Genomic DNA, 17941 nt, shown 5'->3' on the forward strand with positions numbered 1-17941 from the left:
GAGAAAACAGGACTCGTATCTGCATGTTATAATATTTAATCTTTCATAATATTTCAACAAATCAATCATCCTGCATGAAAAATTAAAAAGTTCTAGTACATTCAAAGAGTAATTATACATCATTACTCAGCACATCACATTAAGAGAGTAAATATGTCGGGACACATCCCACCATCGTAAACTATGAAGACTCCAATGAAGACTTGGCTTCTATATCAGTCAACACAACAGCACTGTTGAAACCTGATTTCCCATGTAATCTGCAACTTCTCAAAGTTGACCTTCGCAAACAAGCAATCACTGTTGCAATTTAAATCGGAGGTTGATGGGATTTAAAGCGTTCATTTGCAAGGCGCTTAAAATGATATAATTTTTTATGTGATCCTATAACAAAAACTTTGGTCAGTACAATAACTTTTTATAAACAACAAAATTTTTTTACAATTTGAACTTATTGCATAGACAAAAAATTCTGAAATGCTATTCCGAACAGTAGCAGGATGTCCCACCCTGCAGCCTTGGGCTTTTGAGACGGTATAAAAGAAGTGAACCAACACCCCTAGATGCAGTCTCTCAATCACTGATTAAAGCTGACATGCATGCACAAAACCCCCGTCAGGGCATTTCCTGAGGCTAGCCCCTTATTCTAGTGCTGTTGGTGGTTGGCTGGTTGGTGGTGGACTGCTTTGATTTGGCCGCTGGGGCTTTGATACATGCTTGTCCGCTTGATATGCCCCCCTCCCTCCCTCCAGATTCCCTTTTGCATGAGACACACTTCTCCCATTCAAACAAAGTCTTATGTTACATAGACAGATCAGTTCATTAAAATATCTGAAGAAATATAATTCTATTCATGACAAACACAACAAAAATCTTTGGCTTCATTCAATTAATACCGGAAAAGCATTTTCTTAATGACAGACTCAAGCACCAATTTTAAGAATATCTATGACCCAAATCACTACAACAGAGAGTGCAGGCAGCAGAATTGCTTTGGTTCAGGAGCAGCCCATCGGATGGAGTTCGTGTTGTTTTGATCATTTCAAAGAGAAGGTCACCACAGTCTTTGAACCCCCCATCCGACGACATATATCTATGTCATTGGGCACCAAACGGTTGGTCAAAATAGACATAAATCTGTCTGCAATGGGCACCCAAGGCGTTGAGAGTTAACTACACTACGAGAGACCAGATCTATGCTCAGTAATGTGCACTTCAAGTTCCCCACCGTTCACGAAGGTCTCTGAACAGTATCCACAAACATATGGCTTCATCACCTTATGGACAACAACAGTATGATTATCCAAGAGATCTCCGTCAGTAAAAGACAAACTACATTCTGTACACTGGTACCTTTCCTGTGGTGCTTCTGTGTCTATGATATGTGCATGTGTCATCAGATGAATCTGAAGCTTGGTTTTTGTGAGGAACCTTTTTTCACAGTGCTTACATGGAAATTGGTGCAAGTTCCTCACAACAGTATCCCCCACTTGCTTCGAGTCCGCAGTACTTGGTCTTTTACTGAATTCGCCCACAACATCTGGTTGGACAACTCTGAAGTCCGAGGCATTACCATGGTCCCTCTTGGAAGTAAATTTAGTTTTCTCACTTACATAATTAGAATGTTCAGAACTTGTATTTGGCATGGAAGTACAAGGTCCTAATTTGTCTCCACATTCATTATCCACAATTCTCCGCCCAAATTCAATACACTTTTGATAGGATTGACACCGAGCTTGCCCAGGATTTTCATTGGAAACCGAAACTGGAGATAGAGATTTACTTTTGATGGAGGAAACTTCGATGGGAGTTTTTTCCATACTAACATTCTGTGAATTACCAGAAGGACACATTTCTTTCAAAGAGGTTTTCAAAGCAGTTGAACTCATAAGTCCATTTCCACCAGGTGCATTTTCAGTGGTTGAAGAGTTCGAGGGTTTTCGACTCGTTGAATTTGGTGTTTGCTTTGGTTCTGACCCTTTCTTTTTGCTACAGCGTCTGTTAATGTGCGTTTGTAGCTGGTCCTTGCGTGAATACCTTGTGTCACAGAATTCACAAGAGTATGGTTTCTCCTGGGTGTGCACCAACAGATGGCGTTTGAGGTCACTGCGTTTGATGAAAGCTTTCGGACAATAAGTGCACACAAAATCACGTTGTCCTGTGTGAATTTTCATGTGTCGTTTCAAGTCTCCTCGCTGGCTGAATGTACGAAAACAAGTCTGACAGACATTTTGCCCAGATCGACGTGGCTTCCTCACAGCTGGACTTTTTTTATTTCTCTTTATTGATCCTTCTTCCTTGATTAGCTCTTTGCCTCCTTGTTTATCAGTCCATTCATTGACTTGAGGCAACTTTGCATCAGATTTGATATTGTCAGCCCCCACGCTATCCAAGCGGGCCAAAGTTTCTGGCAACACCATTACATTATCAGTTTTTACAGGGCATGGTGAAGCAGGGTAATCAGTTTTGAGACCAGGGGAAGACCGATACTGGTCATCGGTCTGGACTACAGGAGAGGGTGGCTTGGGGTAATCAGTCTTGACAACCGAAGAGGGTTGACCTGGGTAATCCATCTTTGCAGTGGAGTAACCGTTATCAGGAGTCTTCACAACAATAGAGGACTGCCGGGGGTAATCGGTCATGACAGTTGGGCAATCGTGATCAGACTTATAAGTCTTGACTAAAGACACTGGACATGGGCATTTAGCTTTGGGAACAGGAGAGGACTGATCAGGGTAATCACCATTTACAATAGAGGGTCGAACAAGGTAATCAGCCTTGATAACGGGAGATAGCTGTTCGGGGTAATCAGTCTTGACAACAGGTAGTGGCTGATCAGAGTAACCCGTCTCGACAGTTGGGTAACAACGATCAGAAGTACCGGTATCAGCTTTGACAACAGGATCGGACTTAACAGGACTATCGCACTTGAAAACATACTTTGACCTAATAGGATTATCAGCTTTGATAAGAGGACTGGACTGAACAGGAGAATCAGTCTTGACATTAGGACTGGACTGAACTAGGTAATCGGTTTTATCAGCGGGACCAGACTGAGCAGGGCAATCAGTCTTTGGAGAGGGGCAAGAATGATCATGACAATTAATCTTGGCTGGCGGAGGATAACAATCTAAGTTACCTTGTTTGTGAAAGTCGACAGGAGACAGTGTACAGCCTTTCTCAGGGCAGGGACTAGACCAGCTGGGATAGGATTCTACTCCGGCGTTCTCCAATTCATCCACAACATTTACTATCTCAGGAGTCACTGCAAGCTCACACTCCTTGACGTTGTCAGATGTAACCATAGTGAAACTGTCATGGTCCACCTCCCTGTCGGGTACGGCATCATCGTCATCGCTCGAATAGTCCACTTCAATCTTGACAACATCAAGCTCCACTTCGTCATCTCCAATATCTGGCGACTCTGTTTTAAACTTTGCATCAACTTTCTTGTTTGACTGGTAATGTTCTCGCACGTGTTTCTGTAACTCGTAACGCCGAAGGAACTTTTCATGGCACATTTCACATTCAAACCTTTTATCACCAAGATGCATGCGCATGTGATCAAGAAGCTGGTCCGTGCGAGCGTACTTTCTCAGACACTGCGAACATTCATATGGTTTCTCACGTGTGTGACGTGTCCGGATGTGCCGCTGAAGGTCGCTGTTCTTGATGAATCCACGCGAGCAGAAAAGACAAATGAAATCTTTCTGACCGAGGTGGATCTTTAAATGACGCTTTAGGTCACCTTTCTGGGAGAGACATTTCTTACAAATGTTACATTGATAGACTTTTTGATTGTTGTCTTTCACGACAGTAGTGATTGAAGAGGCTACAAACTCATCCATGTCTTCAGGAGACATTTCGTACCTTGGTGCCGCGTTTTGGTAGGATGTGCCTTGGACACTTTCAGCCCCATTATCTCCTGAACTGAACAGTTTGCCAAGAGGTTGGACACCACGCACTGATGTTGTCGGAGGAATCCTACGATCACACTGAAATTCGTCAGCTCCTGGAGAAAAGTTATTATCAGCAGTAGAGGTTCTATCACGGTTATATGCAGTGAAAGCGCTCCTTCTTATAGACGGTGTTGCATAGTTATTATGACGAATTTGCTCCTCTTTTGGACTTGGCACAGGGGATGGATAAATATTATGAACTTCAACGTCCCGTTCCATCGGCTTACGAGTGTAGACATCCCTACTCGAGTTTGGTCTCATTGCCGCCACATGGACACCATTATAAACATGACCAAAATCACCATGTCTGTTTTCAGCAGCAACGTACCCAAGACAAGGTGTTGCAGGATTCCTTCTTGCACGATTGCGTGTATCAGTCCAATGGTTTTCCAAGGGTCCATGTTGCTTACAATCACTTCCTACAGTCGGCTCCTCTTTAATCACAATTACTGGACTAGTCATATTGGGTGTTCCTCCGACCAAACCTGACCTCCTATGATGTGGTGAAAGAACACCAGGGTCTTCAACGATCTCTTGTTTGACAGGGACCTGGGTCGTGCACCTACATCCTCTGCTTGAACAGACAGGCTCCCTGCCTAATGAAACATCCTCAGGAAACGTCCCACGAGAAAGTACATTATTACACAAAGGATTTTGTACGATAGTGGCAGAAGGTATAACTTCGTATTTCGGGTACTTTGCTAATGGTCCATGGCAGCAAACTTCATTTGAGCAATAAACGTGACCATTATGACATTGGTTGAAGTTCACGCAAGCATTAGACACACCTGAATGATGCATATAAACATTTTGAAATGTTCGGCAAGGACTGACTAGTGGATTTCTGACCACACAAGCATTGGAATCATAAATCTGGGCCAAACGAGAGCTGCTAATAAAATTTGCCGCTCGCCCGCAAAAGTCATGCATATGATGAAATCTATTACTAACTGGACTGCATAAATCAGGGGTCCTAGGACTGCATAAATGTTGGGTAGCGATGGGGCCATTAACAAGATAAGGATTAGCCTCACAACTACGACAAAAGTTGCAATCACATGGAAAAGAATTAGAAGTTAGCAAGTTCTGCTCTTGCGGAAGTAGTGTACGGTTAACTAAGGACGGTGAATGTGCATACCAATCGATACTTTGAGAAGACACAGACGAAGATGGACGTGGATGTTCAGCAAAATCAATAGAATCTAAATGAACAGCAGTGTTGTCTAATTCGGCATCCGCGGCTTCTTTTGGTTTGACCTCTTCTGTGGAAGATTCCAACTCTTCCTCGCAGTCCGCAGCATCAGCAGTTGCAGTGTCAGCAATGTCGGCCACGTCTTCCTCAGCCGATTCTGAACATGGCGACTTAGATAAGTCTGGGCCGATCGTACCCCTCTCTTTATGCGATATGCGTTGATGGCGAAGGAGGGTGCAATACTTATGGAATTGTTTCTGGCAGTATTTACATCTGTACACACGATAGCGGGATGATGACGACGGTTTCGGCTCCTTTGCTTGTCCCCTAGGCAATTGGTCTGAAGGTTCTGCTGGTCTACTTCCACCGTGTGTCGCCACAGCCTTTTCACTGTCAAGCGCTCTGGTACTCGTTTTGCACACTTTAACATTTGGTCTTTCTACCTCTTGACTCCTATCAGTATCAAATGGTGCAAATTTCGACGTGCCGCTCCCTTTAGGTTGACCTCTCGTTTTCTTTCCTTTTCTGGCTCCACCCCTTCCTGGAGGATCAGAACCACTCGGTGGGTCTTCTCCACTCTCTTGGTGGCTCAACATGTGGGACTTCAAATCATCAGTTCCATAAAAACTAGCCTGGCACTTCAAACATGTGTATTTTTCGTGACCAGTCATGTCAATCATGTGATGTTTGCGCATGTGAAGATGCATAACGTCCTTGCGTGCAAATGCCATCACGCAAAGCTGACACGAGTAAGGTCTTTCTCCAGTATGAATACGCTTGTGTCTGGCAAGATCGCAGTTCTTGTTGAACAATTTCCCACAGTACTTGCAATAGTAACGAGCAAGTTTCGACGAAACCTTTCCAAGATAACCTAAAGCAGTTGGTGGAATGAACTGCTTTTTCGGATCACCAGGAATGAATAGGGAATCATCTTCAATGCTTCGGCCGTGTCCTGGTATTTGGGTGGGTGGTGATCCGAAGGCAGCAGGGGTTTGGTTACGCTTGTGTCCATCAGGATCTGTGACGTCAGAAGCACCAATTCCAGGCTTCACCATATCACGGCCAAATGAAGGCTTCAGGTCTACAAAATGAGGAACGAATTATAAAATTTGACTAGGGGTAAGATCTGCTATGAAAGAAGCCTGGAAGGGCCCGTTAGAGATCAATGTTATGGAAGTACTGATTGTCTGAAGACCACAAAGTCTTATATGTTTTTTGTAAACATTACTTACCATTATACAATAGCTTAGTAATTGCTAGTTTACAGTTTATCACTAAGAAAGTACTCCAGCTTTAAAGTTAAAAGTTAAAAAATGGACTTTTATATTTTACCTTTTTAAGCTCTAATGGAAGGATTGGCATCTCTTGGAATATAATAAAGTTTACCTTTCTTTGGATCAGCCATGCTGAACTAGTAGTTGTTGGCAGCTGATCACATCATTTTGGGCCTCAGACTCAGACATGTCTTAATCATCCAGGGTGTGATATCTCAACACAACTGTAACGCCACCTGAAATAGAGAAGAAATACTTTTCAGGGCATTGCCAAAGAACAGTTAATAGTTACAGGTTGTGGTGTAGGTCAAGGGGGGATGCTATTGAGGAATTCTCCAGGATTTTTTTAAGGGAGGGTGAGAAAGGGGAACTGAAAACATAGAAATTACAGTAGAACCTCTCTGTTAAGGACACCCATTTGGACTGACAAATACTGTCCCTAATAGAGAGGTGTTTTGATTACAGAGGTTGATTTGAATGGAAACACACAATTTGGGACCAAAATTAGTGTCCTTGATAGAGAAGGTGTCCTTGATAGAGAGGTTGCAGTCGTTAATAGAGAGGCGTCCACTATATAATAGAGGTTCTACCTTATAGGCCTAACTATTTTTTTTTTTTTCATTTGCAAAAATCAAAGTAGGATTGACATCACACACCATCCACACCATCTGGTAGTGACTCATGACTGATATTTCACACTTGAAAAAAGCAAAGACTTCTGCATAGACATACAACTGAGGGTTTGTAATTCGCGCCAATCATAGCAGATGGCAGCACCAACCAATGTCAGTGGCCAGACTATGGCGCCATGATGGCGCCCACGACGGCAGATATTTTGGGGAGTCCCGTCCCAGACAGGACCGAAATACTCAATACCCCTTCTGAAATATGCAAGAAACACACTTTGAAAGCCAAATAGGGCATCTTGACAACAAAAGGCGCCCAATTAAGACGCCATAACACGTTGTTTTGGCGTCTTTTTTGATTGCGCCAGAAAGGCAGACGATCGGCGGCGTGGAGCCCGGCCAACTTCCCAACAAGTTTGAGAGGAGTTTCAAAATCCGAAATAAAACCCGTTTCTCAGCACAAGAAGATAAAAATTGGCATAAAAGTCACTTTTTAGATTATAAAGAACAAAAATACAAACCCACATGACACTCAGTGACAGCTACACGGGTAAAAATCGTCTGCTATGGCAGGCGATTGCGCCAGACATGTTCGGGTGAGTGCAGCGATTGTAGATACTGGATCCGCGCACGAATAGCATACACTGCACTTTCGTGACTGAAAAAGTGCGTTCATTGCGATTTTTCAGTCCTTGCTTTTATCATAGGTTTGGTGTCCACAAGTAAAAAACTAAACAAAAACCCACAAACGGAAAAACAGCTGCGCTACTATTAATGTTACTTTATTAGGTGAGGTGTGTGCGTGTGCGTCTAGTTCCCCAGGCCGGGTCCCCAGGTTCCCATCCTGAGATACAGGTTTTTGACACTTCTACCTCGTTTAAAAAATATCGAGAGGTGATCACTAGTTATGTCAGATGCCAGGTTCGATACTTGATTACGTAATCATAACTTGGCGCACCGAGCAGCTGAGTGGGATTTACTGTACGTCTGACCAGGTAGACAGTGCTGCATAGAGGTAGGCCTAGGCATGGAATCCTGGGAGAATACCACCTCTAGCAAACTGATGAAAGCATGTATAATCAGACAGAGCAGGTCTCCTCCTAAACTGCTGGGAACATGTATAATCAGACAGAGCAGGTCTCCTCCTAAACTGCTGGGAACATGTATAATCAGACAGAGCAGGTCTCCTCCTAAACTGCTGGGAACATGTATAATCAGACAGAGCAGGTCTCCTCCTAAACTGCTGGGAACATGTATAATCAGACAGATCAGGTCTCCTCCTAAACTGCTGGGAACATGTATAATCAGACAGAGCAGGTCTCCTCCTAAACTGCTGGGAACATGTATAATCAGACAGAGCAGGTCTCCTCCTAAACTGCTGGGAACATGTATAATCAGACAGAGCAGGTCTCCTCCTAAACTGCTGGGAACATGTATAAGCAGACAGAGCAGGTCTCCTCACATAGCCTGGCATTTTTCTCAATATTACGTCAATGATGAGCCATGTCAAAATTAAATCAGTTTATGAAATGGACCGCGGCCGGGCCTTAAGAAAATAAGATTAAGTCACAATCGGCACTCCATAAATGGATAAAATTATGGTTGAAATTCCTCGCCATAAGGAATGACCAAAACGAGGCTATGTATATTTTACACTGTGTCAGTGTGTGCTTGCGTGTCATGTATACCATGTGGTAGAATAACTCAATAAATACCCTTTTTGGTGTGTCTTCAGTAAAATTTTATCATAATGAGGAAGTGTGTTATAAAGAGATCATTAATTGGAGAAGAATATTTTAGTTTGGGGCCTGCACAACTAGACTATAATGTTTTTTCCCCTCTTCACATCTATGTTTCATTCCTTTTTTTGGATGAAAACTAAAACTAAAAACTAAAAACCCTGAACATGCTCAAGTCTGATGAGAGTATGCAACTGACAATGGCAATGCAGTAATGTGTCTACATAACTTTACATGATTGGCCAGGGCATGGCAGCTGAGGCTGAATGCTCGGTGCACAGTATTCCTATCGCCATACCGTACCGGTATCCATCAATCGTGCATGGACGGTTGCATGTTGGTATCATGCGATTCATGGACAATTTCGAAGAAGTTTGTTTCGGCGATGACCAGTCATGTGATCACGAAGGGTCCTGGGGCACACTACAGTTGATAAGATCCTTTGAAATGATACTACGTGATACCGAGGTGGTTGTTGATTCAATTCAATGTCTTCATTAGTCCAAGGGGATAGTGTATTATGTTGACTGTTGTCTTATTTTGTACCTACAGCTAAATCTTGTGACAGAGTACTACCATGGCAAAGGTGTTGGTGCTGGGGAGTGGCGGACGGGAACATGCCCTATCCTGGAAGCTCTCCCTGTCCAAGCATGTTCAGAAGGTCTATGTAGCACCAGGCAATGCTGGTACACTGAACATAGAGAAGGTGGAAAACGTTGGTGAGTACTATATTACAGATAAAAAATTGATTAATGTGATTTTTTTCCAGTGAGAATTAATGAGGGAGACAGTGGCTCCACATGTTTTGTTTGTTTGTGATTAACGCATGTTGTAGCGAATGTTAAAGTAAAGGGCCAATATTTATGGAAAGATCTGCCATTTATGGCAAGGGGTTCATAAAGTATCTGGAGACTGCATGTATCGTGGCATTTTGAGTGACCCCCCCCCCACCCCAAAGAATGATTATTGCTTCTCTTTCTTTGCAGGCATCAATGTGAAAGACTTCCCATCAGTGGCGAGCTGGTGTAAAGAGAATGTTATCGACCTGGTGGTTGTAGGACCTGAAGATCCACTTGCAAATGGAGTTGCTGATGTGCTGAAAGATGCTGGTGAGGTTTCACTTATTATCTTTGCTTAAGCTGCACCAATCGAATCCTTGAAATAGTTGGGAAGAAGGCAAACTTTCTTCGTCAGACATGTCAGAGGAAGAAAGAAAAAATCCTCACATTCACAAGACTTTTCTTCTTTCCCCAAATCAAATATGTAGAATGTGGCGTGTTTTCTGTTGGTCTGAAGGGTAACATCAAACAAACAAGGACAACTACGGCGTTACCAAAATTGAGGAAACCTACCTTGAAATTGTTCAATCTGTCAATTTTCTAACTGCAGGTATTGATTGTTTTGGACCATCGGCAAAAGCAGCTCAGATCGAAGCCAGCAAGGAATTTGCCAAAAAGTTTATGTCGAAGTACAATATCCCAACTGCCAGATGGAAGTCGTTTACAAATTCAAAGGCTGCTTGTGAGCACATCATGAGGTGAGAGAAGTGATCAGAATACATGTATACTATATCAGACTTGGCCAGATCTGTCGGAAAACACTTTAATGACAATACTATTTCTCATTGTTTCCAGCTGTAACTATCTGAGTCTCGTTGTGAAGGCGAGCGGTCTGGCTGCTGGGAAGGGTGTTGTCGTTGCAGCAAACAAGGAGGATGCATGTGTGGCTGTTAAAAAGATGGTGGAGGAGAAAGCTTTCGGAAGTGCTGGTGACACTGTCATTGTGGAGGAACTCCTCTGTGGAGAAGAAGTGTCGGTCAGTACCATTAGAGACTCAAAAAGCATTAGATATATAGAGGATATATACTACTCTCTATCAAGGACACAAGTTTTGGTTGATCCTATTCAATTTGACCCCTCGATTCTAATCAAGGACACAAGTTTTGGTCCCAAATTGGTTGATCCTATTCAGTTTGACCTCTCTATTCTGAACAGGAAACCTCTCTATTAAGGACAGCATTTGTCAGTCCCACGGGTGTCCTTAATAGAGAGGTTCGTCTGCACTGTTGGCTATCTTGAAATGGGTAAAGTATAATTTGTTCATGAGTTGAGATTGAGCAACGCATGGCCAATGTCCAATGTCCAAACTTTCATTCTATCAATATTCTTTTTTCAGTGTTTAGCTTTCACAGATGGATACAAGGTGGCCTGCTTCCCACCGGCACAGGACCACAAGCGGTTGAAGGATGGCGACGATGGTCCCAACACCGGTGGAATGGGAGCCTATGCACCTTGCCAGATAGTAAGTCTGAGCACAAAACTCTGGTAGCTGATAAAATTTAACAAACATTAGTGAACCTCTGAAATTACTGCAACAATGACACTGTATCTACTGTTACAAAACTGTTTGCAAGTAATGCCTCCTAGTGCCGAGGAAATGCTTAAGAGAACTGTCTCGTTGACTGGTATGGTCCATTGTTTGAATTTCAGGTGAATAAGAATGAACTGGATCGAATAAAGAATCTTATCCTACAGCGTGCAGTGGATGGTATGCGGTCGGAAGGCACACCGTATATGGGTGAGTTAACCTTTTATTACTGACTTTTTTGTGAGTCATTTATCGGAGAGATGTTTTCATTGCAAGGCGACTTGATTATGAAGATACCACATCCATGATAACCATGAGACATTGCTTGTTTTGCAGGTTTATTGTATGCTGGCTTGATGATGACCACTGATGGCCCAAAAGTCTTAGAATTCAACTGCCGGTTTGGTGACCCAGAAACACAGGTACGTTATAAGTTCATATTCTTTGGCCATCTTAACATATGGAGTAGCTGAAGTTAAGTGCCCTACTGTGACCTGTGATCATTATCGCATGCAACAAAAATGGCTTGTTTGCAGTGGTTATTGCAGGGGTCTGTGACAAGAATCGGTGATTGCTGCTACCTGCAATCAATATGAAACCTAGGGGTTACCTGTTTTACCCGTAGTTCAGGCTTCTGTTGTTATCTTTAAGGTTCTCCTACCACTCATGAAGTCAGATCTGTATTTAACGATGAAGAGTTGTATCGCGGGAGATCTTGCTGATAACATGCCACTGTTTCATCGGACGAAGCACACTGTTGGGGTGATGTTAGTGAGTGGCGGTTACCCCGGATCCTACCCTAAAGGCATTGAAATCACAGGTAAAACATTGCTGTTCACATTGATCAGTTATAGGCCATGACATCAGAGAAGGCATCGGACGACACAAGAGCATGATGGACCAACAATCCTGTCCGATTATTGCATGATACATGTACTACGACACATAACGAAGTACACAACACCATAGAAGGCTAAATGAGATCTAGGAACACCCCGAGTGACATATTTGGTTTATTACAGGTATGAACCGAGTCGACACAGACGCCAAGCACATTATCTTCCACAGTGGCACAGCCATGAAAGATGACAAGCTGGTGACGAATGGTGGCCGAGTCCTCGCCGTGGTGGCCATCAAGTCAGACCTCGGTCACGCCATCAGGGAGGCTCAGCTCAGTGCTAGCATGATCACGTTTGATGGTTGCTATTATCGCAAGGATATCGGTTACAGAGCAATTCTCAGGTAAAAAGTTTGAAATTGATAGAAAATCATCCCTCCTTTATTCATGGGCGACAGTTTGAGGAATTTGTGTGTAACGTTAACTTTCTCATAACCAGTAATGAAGTCTTTTTCTCTTTTGATCTGAGTGAACTTCAGGTGTTTGATCTGATGCCAATCTTCTTTGTTTACAGGTCAAGCCGAGGAGTCCGACTGAGTTACAAAGATTCAGGAGTGGACATCTCAGCAGGTGACAGCCTCGTCCAAGCCATCAAACCCGTAGCTCGGTCAACTTCCAGGCCTGGATGCCAGGTTGACCTCGGTATGTTTGGTGGGATGTTTGACCTTAAGGCAGCTGGGTACGAGGATCCTCTTCTTGTGTCGGGTACAGATGGTGTCGGCACAAAACTCAAGGTAAACTTCCATGTAGAGCCTGTGGTTTGGGACACCCTGCATGCTCTGACACCTTGGTCACATCTGAAATTGCTTTAAAATCGTTTAATTAAATTATTTTTTGGGCCTAAAATGTAATCCCATCTGCATTTCAGATAGCACAAGTCTGCGGTATTCACAACACCGTTGGGATTGATCTTGTTGCGATGTGCGTTAATGACGTCCTTGCCCACAATGCGGAGCCACTGTTCTTCCTTGACTATTTCGCCTGTGGAGAACTTGATGTGTGGAATGCACGTGGTGTAATAGAGGGCGTAGCTGAAGGCTGCCAGTTGGCTGGGTGTGCACTGTTAGGTAGGTCAGCGTAGTGTCAGCCCTTGGACTGGTCAGCACGGTTTCATCTATGTGGTCTTGACTCAGACACTTCTAAATATCAGCCATTCAGCATCTTGACAACTTCTTTGTAAATTCAACCTCAACACTCCTGTTTTGTTAGCATATTACTAATTTTCATATTTCTTCCGTGGATAGGTGGCGAGACTGCAGAGATGCCCGGCATGTACCCTCCAGGGGAGTTTGACCTCGCTGGCTTTACGGTCGGCGCAGTCGGGAAGAACCAGCTGCTTCCTAAGATTGACGACATCACAAAAGATGATGTGATTATCGGCATTGCTTCCAGTGGTGTCCACAGTAATGGTTTGAGCCTTGTGAGAAAGATTGTGGAGGTCTACAAAATGAATTATAGTCAACCAAGTCCCTTCATGAAAGAAAAGTCATTAGGTGAGTTCTTGGGGTGGCCTGGTCTAGAAAAAGTCGAAGTAGATCATTGAAAAGTGTTTGATATACAGTTTACCTATGAGATACCAGAGGATAAATCACAATGGGCCAATTTAGTGAAAATGACATCATATGATGAGAAATCCAAGATAGAAAATGATGTTTGGCACTGTTTTTCAGGTGAATCTCTCCTTATTCCAACCAAGATTTACAGTAAAACAGTCCTTCCTGCCTTAAGATCGGGCAAAGTCAAAGCATTCGCGCACATCACCGGCGGTGGCCTACTTGAAAACATTCCACGTGTGCTGCCCGACTCTCACCGAGTTGAACTCGATGCTTCCCTCTGGAATATACCTACAGTATTTGGCTGGATCGCTGCCCAGGTGAGTCAATATGTCTCAGTGCTCAATATAGAAATAGCATCTTGCCCTTTTGGAGAAAATGGCCTAACTCTCGTAAGAAAATCCCAGCAAAATGAAAGATGGACAATTGATTTTCCTTCCAGGGCCATGTGGATGATTTAGAAATGGCACGAACATTCAACTGTGGTGTGGGAGCAACGTTGATTGTATCCCGAGATAATAAGCAGGCAGTGTTAGACATGTTGTCAGAAGCAGGCGAGACGGCCTGGTGCATCGGAAGAGTTCTTGAAGATGAATCGGGTCAGTAACATCTTTTTTTCTTCATTTTGTCCGATGGCTTCCTTCTTAGTGTTTGACTGGTTAAACGTTCACATCCTCGTTTGTCCTTAAGAACGTGGCAATTTGACGCAAATCTGCCTCTCTTCCCAGTAGCTTTTCTTGGAGAGATGTGGACATCAGCCAGGCCTCCCCTCAATCGATGGCTTCAAATTCTTAATCTGCAGATGAGAGGAATTGGGCTTTGAGACCCTCAGAAAGGTGCCTTCACCCAGAGATAAGAGTATTGATTGTAGGACCAGCACATCTGTCTTTTATCTTGTGTTGATTTCTTGTGTGGATTTTGTCTTTGCAGATGGTATGGAAGACAAAGTGATTATCTCAAATCTGCAACAGGAGCTCGATAATCTCCTGCCCGAGGTTGAGGTGAAGCATGCAACCTCACATGGTGAGGTCAATGGACGTGGAAGAATGAGAGTTGCAGTGCTCATTTCAGGATCAGGTCAGTCAAAGGAAGAATCAGAGTCAGAATTTTGCGAGCATTCAACCAGAATCCAACACTTACAAATTTGCCTCACATCTTCTCTTTATTTCAAGGAACAAATCTGCAAGCCCTGATCGATCACACGCAAGACCTGGTTGTGAACAGTGCAGCAGACATCGCGTTGGTGATCTCTAATGTAGCAGGGGTCAAAGGTTTGGAGCGAGCAAAGGATGTGGGCATTCCAACCAAGGTTTGTAGAAAATTGAGCTTGGAAGGGACACTATACTACATATTTTCTTTGGTTTGATTCATGAACTAACTTTTCTACCCAGTGCTTAATCCTTGCCACATCTCGGTGCTCTCAGTAAGGAGGAGGGCCTCTGTCTTCTTCTCATTCTACCTTGCAGTTGGACAGTCCTGTTTGAGTGACGGATGCTGTCACCTGTCGTAGTTGATCCTAGTCACCGTACAGCTGGTCCTCTCGTCCAAACAAATTGCACTCAGTTGTGGGAAATTTCACACGGAAACTGCAATCGTGGAACAAAATGTCATCTTTCATGTGACGCTTCTGCGCTCAGTAATACAACATGGTGTTGTGGTTGTTTCAGGTGATCAGTCACAAAGACTACAAGACGCGACTGGACTTTGACATGGCTGTAGATAGTGCGTTGAACGAGGCTGGGATTGAATTGATCTGCCTGGCTGGATTCATGAGGATTCTCACAGGTTAGTGTCACGCTGATAATAGTTAAAATAAAGTCATATAAAAGACATATGATTTTGAGTAGGAACCAGTCTTCGATGTATGAAGCTGCTATTCCTCAGGTAGCCACTTTTTGTTCATAGTGTAGTCAAAAATATCTATTCTTTTCTTATTCTAGGTGAATTCACCAAGAAGTGGACTGGCAAGTTACTGAATGTCCATCCGTCTCTTCTGCCATTGTTCAAGGGAGCACATGCACACCGAGATGTCTTAGAGTCAGGGGTTCGCATCAGTGGATGCACAGTGCATTTTGTTGCAGTAAGTTTTCCTTTTGGAATCTGCTTATTTCATTGCGTGTTCGTTCTTGAGTCTCATGACAACAACACTGAAAAACCAGTTTGCATCCTAAGATCCAGTGATTCTGTTTTTGACTTGAGGATTGAACATTTTTGTCTTGGACTGGTTAGCTCCTTTCCAGGTGCATTACAAGCCATAAGTTACTTAAGATTTCATGTAATCCCTTGTTTTGTTGTAGGAGGAAGTTGATGCAGGTGCCATCTTGGTGCAGGAGTCGGTGCCGGTCTACCCAGATGACACGCAAGAAATCCTCCAGGAAAGGGTCAAAGAAAAGGAGCACGTCGCCTTCCCTGCAGCGTTGGAGATTGTTGCTAGTGGCAAGGCACATCTAGACATCGAATCAAATAAAATTGTTTGGAATAAAGTTAGATAGATAGCACGTGGATGACATTTAAGGTATTGTTTTACCGAGAGGTTTGTGCACTGCCATAGCCTCATAATCAAAATTTACAAGGCCATCGGGAGAAGAACTATCTTGCATCTCTCAACACTCCCGACTGAAAGAATCTTTTCGATTTTCCTTATGTCCTAAATGACACCAGGTCTGAACATTTCTCAGTACCGGAAAGGAAGCCTGTGGCATATTAGGTGAACTCATGAGTTCAATTCAAGTTCTGGGTAATCTATTGTTCCATGCTGACTCGAGAAAAGTACCAAGTGTTGATCACCTGTTGAGGGGGGTTGCAGGGTTTGCAATGACCACTGCATCAATGCTTTTCAGCATTACCCATCGCAGATCAGCCCTCTGATGGATAGTTCTGAAACCAGTCTGTATGTCTGTGGTGCTCATTGGCCCTCGCTGTCGCAATCAGAAGAATCTCTTAGCAATATCTGTTAATATCTGCATTTATCCAGTTGCATTCCAAGATGAGTGCATTTTCTCATCTCTATACACAACATTAAATAGCTGCTGAAACATTAAGCAGCTGGTCACGTGATCTGCTCAACACACCCCAGATCCAGCACTGATTTATTTAAAAAACAGATGCCAATTCTGCGCATGGTTGACTCTTAACAGCTGTACAGCCTTACTTCCTGCTCATTTCAGTATTACGTGTACTATATTTCAAACAATGCTATATTGTGTTCAACTTCTTAGGATTTTCTACAACTGTTGCTACATTGTGAAACAATTGTATTGTAATTGTTTGTTTTGTTGTTTATGATTTGAAATCATGTTTACAATGTGTTCCAACGTATGTGTTCAATTGTTATGTTTGTGCTGTTGTGGTAGAGATTACATCTTATGAGGCCATGTGTGTTTAGTGCTATGTTTTGAGTCCCACTTGCTAAAATTTTGCAACTGCCTCCACTAACTTGACAAAGGGAAATGCATTGTGGTCTGTTCTGAATGAAACTAAAATGTCCCCATCCTGTCTTGAATTGGACTCCTGTGCAGCCCCAGAACTATAGTCATTGATATTTATTGATTAATTTTATGATGATATACATGTAGTTCTGTGACTGTCAACAGAGGCCGCCATTACTGAAGATCTACTAACATACCTGAATCAAAGCGACCATTTACCCCCAATGTTACTTGATACTCTTTAAATGTCTAGGATGTATGCATGTTTTCTGTAGGTTTTATTGGGGCCTATCGGTCGCTGGTAATGGTTTGTGTATTATTTTTGCCAAAGCTCCACAGGATCTTTCCTGTCTGACATATCAATGCAAATTGTTATTCATCATGTTTTTTTTGTGTCGGGTTTATAGTACTTGTTATTTGATGTCACTGTCAACTGATGAAATATCTCCATCTGGAGGCAAATCCCTGTGGCTGCTTGTAATCACGTTAACATCTACAGGATGTCTCAAAAAGGTTTTATAGGCATTTCCTTATGCAGTTCGAAAGACTCTTGTCTCAAGTGGTTGAGTCTCACACAGAACTCGTCAGTTTCCTGTGTTTGGAGCCATAACTTTAGATAGTCTTAATACCGAGTTTCTCTGTACCCGAGTGCCTGTGTCAACAGGGCAGGGAAAGTCTCCACCAGGCCCGAACCTTTCAATAGCAGGAATTTTGTTTTTGAGGCCTTTAAAACCTTTTCCAGTCATCCTTTAGTAATTTGTGCTGGTCCCATCGAGAGACCTTTTAAAGAAGGTCTTCAGCCTCCAGTATTCCATCTGTTTTTAAAACTGCTACATTCAAAATAGAGCATGCTCTTCTGGTACTGGACTATCAAATGTGTATTCAATAAAGCATTTCTTGAAGAA

General features: G+C 43.1%; 2 protein-coding genes across 3 annotated transcripts; one reads left to right on the forward strand and one right to left on the reverse strand.

Moving 5' to 3' along the window:
• Positions 1–49: 49 nt before the first annotated feature.
• On the reverse strand, positions 50–7652 carry LOC135497234 (uncharacterized). Of its 2 annotated transcripts, none has more exons than XM_064786996.1 (3): positions 7577–7652; positions 6538–6661; positions 50–6232 (listed from the first exon to the last, which is right to left on the reverse strand). In XM_064786996.1, exons 2-3 carry the CDS (start codon positions 6554–6556, stop codon positions 1179–1181), a joined length of 5073 nt encoding a protein of 1690 aa, XP_064643066.1. In that variant the 5' UTR covers positions 6557–6661; positions 7577–7652; the 3' UTR covers positions 50–1178. The 2 variants fall into 2 exon arrangements, with proteins under 2 accessions (XP_064643066.1, XP_064643067.1); XM_064786997.1 differs by having other exon boundaries at positions 7573–7652.
• Positions 7653–9342: 1690 nt separating this feature from the next.
• On the forward strand, positions 9343–17922 carry LOC135496722 (trifunctional purine biosynthetic protein adenosine-3-like). The gene is made up of 19 exons (XM_064786193.1): positions 9343–9509; positions 9777–9899; positions 10180–10327; positions 10425–10605; positions 10966–11091; positions 11280–11367; positions 11494–11579; positions 11809–11977; positions 12180–12399; positions 12570–12789; positions 12924–13122; positions 13300–13548; positions 13726–13928; positions 14051–14207; positions 14539–14685; positions 14781–14917; positions 15276–15393; positions 15549–15688; positions 15906–17922. The coding sequence occupies exons 1-19, from the start codon at positions 9368–9370 to the stop codon at positions 16098–16100; spliced, it is 3048 nt and encodes a 1015-aa protein (XP_064642263.1). The 5' UTR covers positions 9343–9367; the 3' UTR covers positions 16101–17922.
• The last annotated feature ends 19 nt before the right edge of the window (positions 17923–17941 follow it).

The sequence above is a fragment of the Lineus longissimus genome, chromosome 12 (assembly GCF_910592395.1).
Source record: "Lineus longissimus chromosome 12, tnLinLong1.2, whole genome shotgun sequence".
Classification (NCBI taxonomy): domain Eukaryota; kingdom Metazoa; phylum Nemertea; class Pilidiophora; order Heteronemertea; family Lineidae; genus Lineus; species Lineus longissimus.

What these genes read in the sequence shown, in the direction of transcription:
- LOC135496722 (XM_064786193.1), top strand. Translation starts at nt 9,368, where the DNA reads ATGGCAAAGGTGTTGGTGCTGGGGAGTGGCGGACGGGAACATGCCCTA. An exon ending in AGTTCTTGAAGATGAATCGG is followed by an intron (nt 14,208 to 14,538) that starts GTCAGTAACATC and finishes TTGTCTTTGCAG; the next exon opens with ATGGTATGGAAGACAAAGTG. An exon ending in ATTCATGAGGATTCTCACAG is followed by an intron (nt 15,394 to 15,548) that starts GTTAGTGTCACG and finishes TTCTTATTCTAG; the next exon opens with GTGAATTCACCAAGAAGTGG.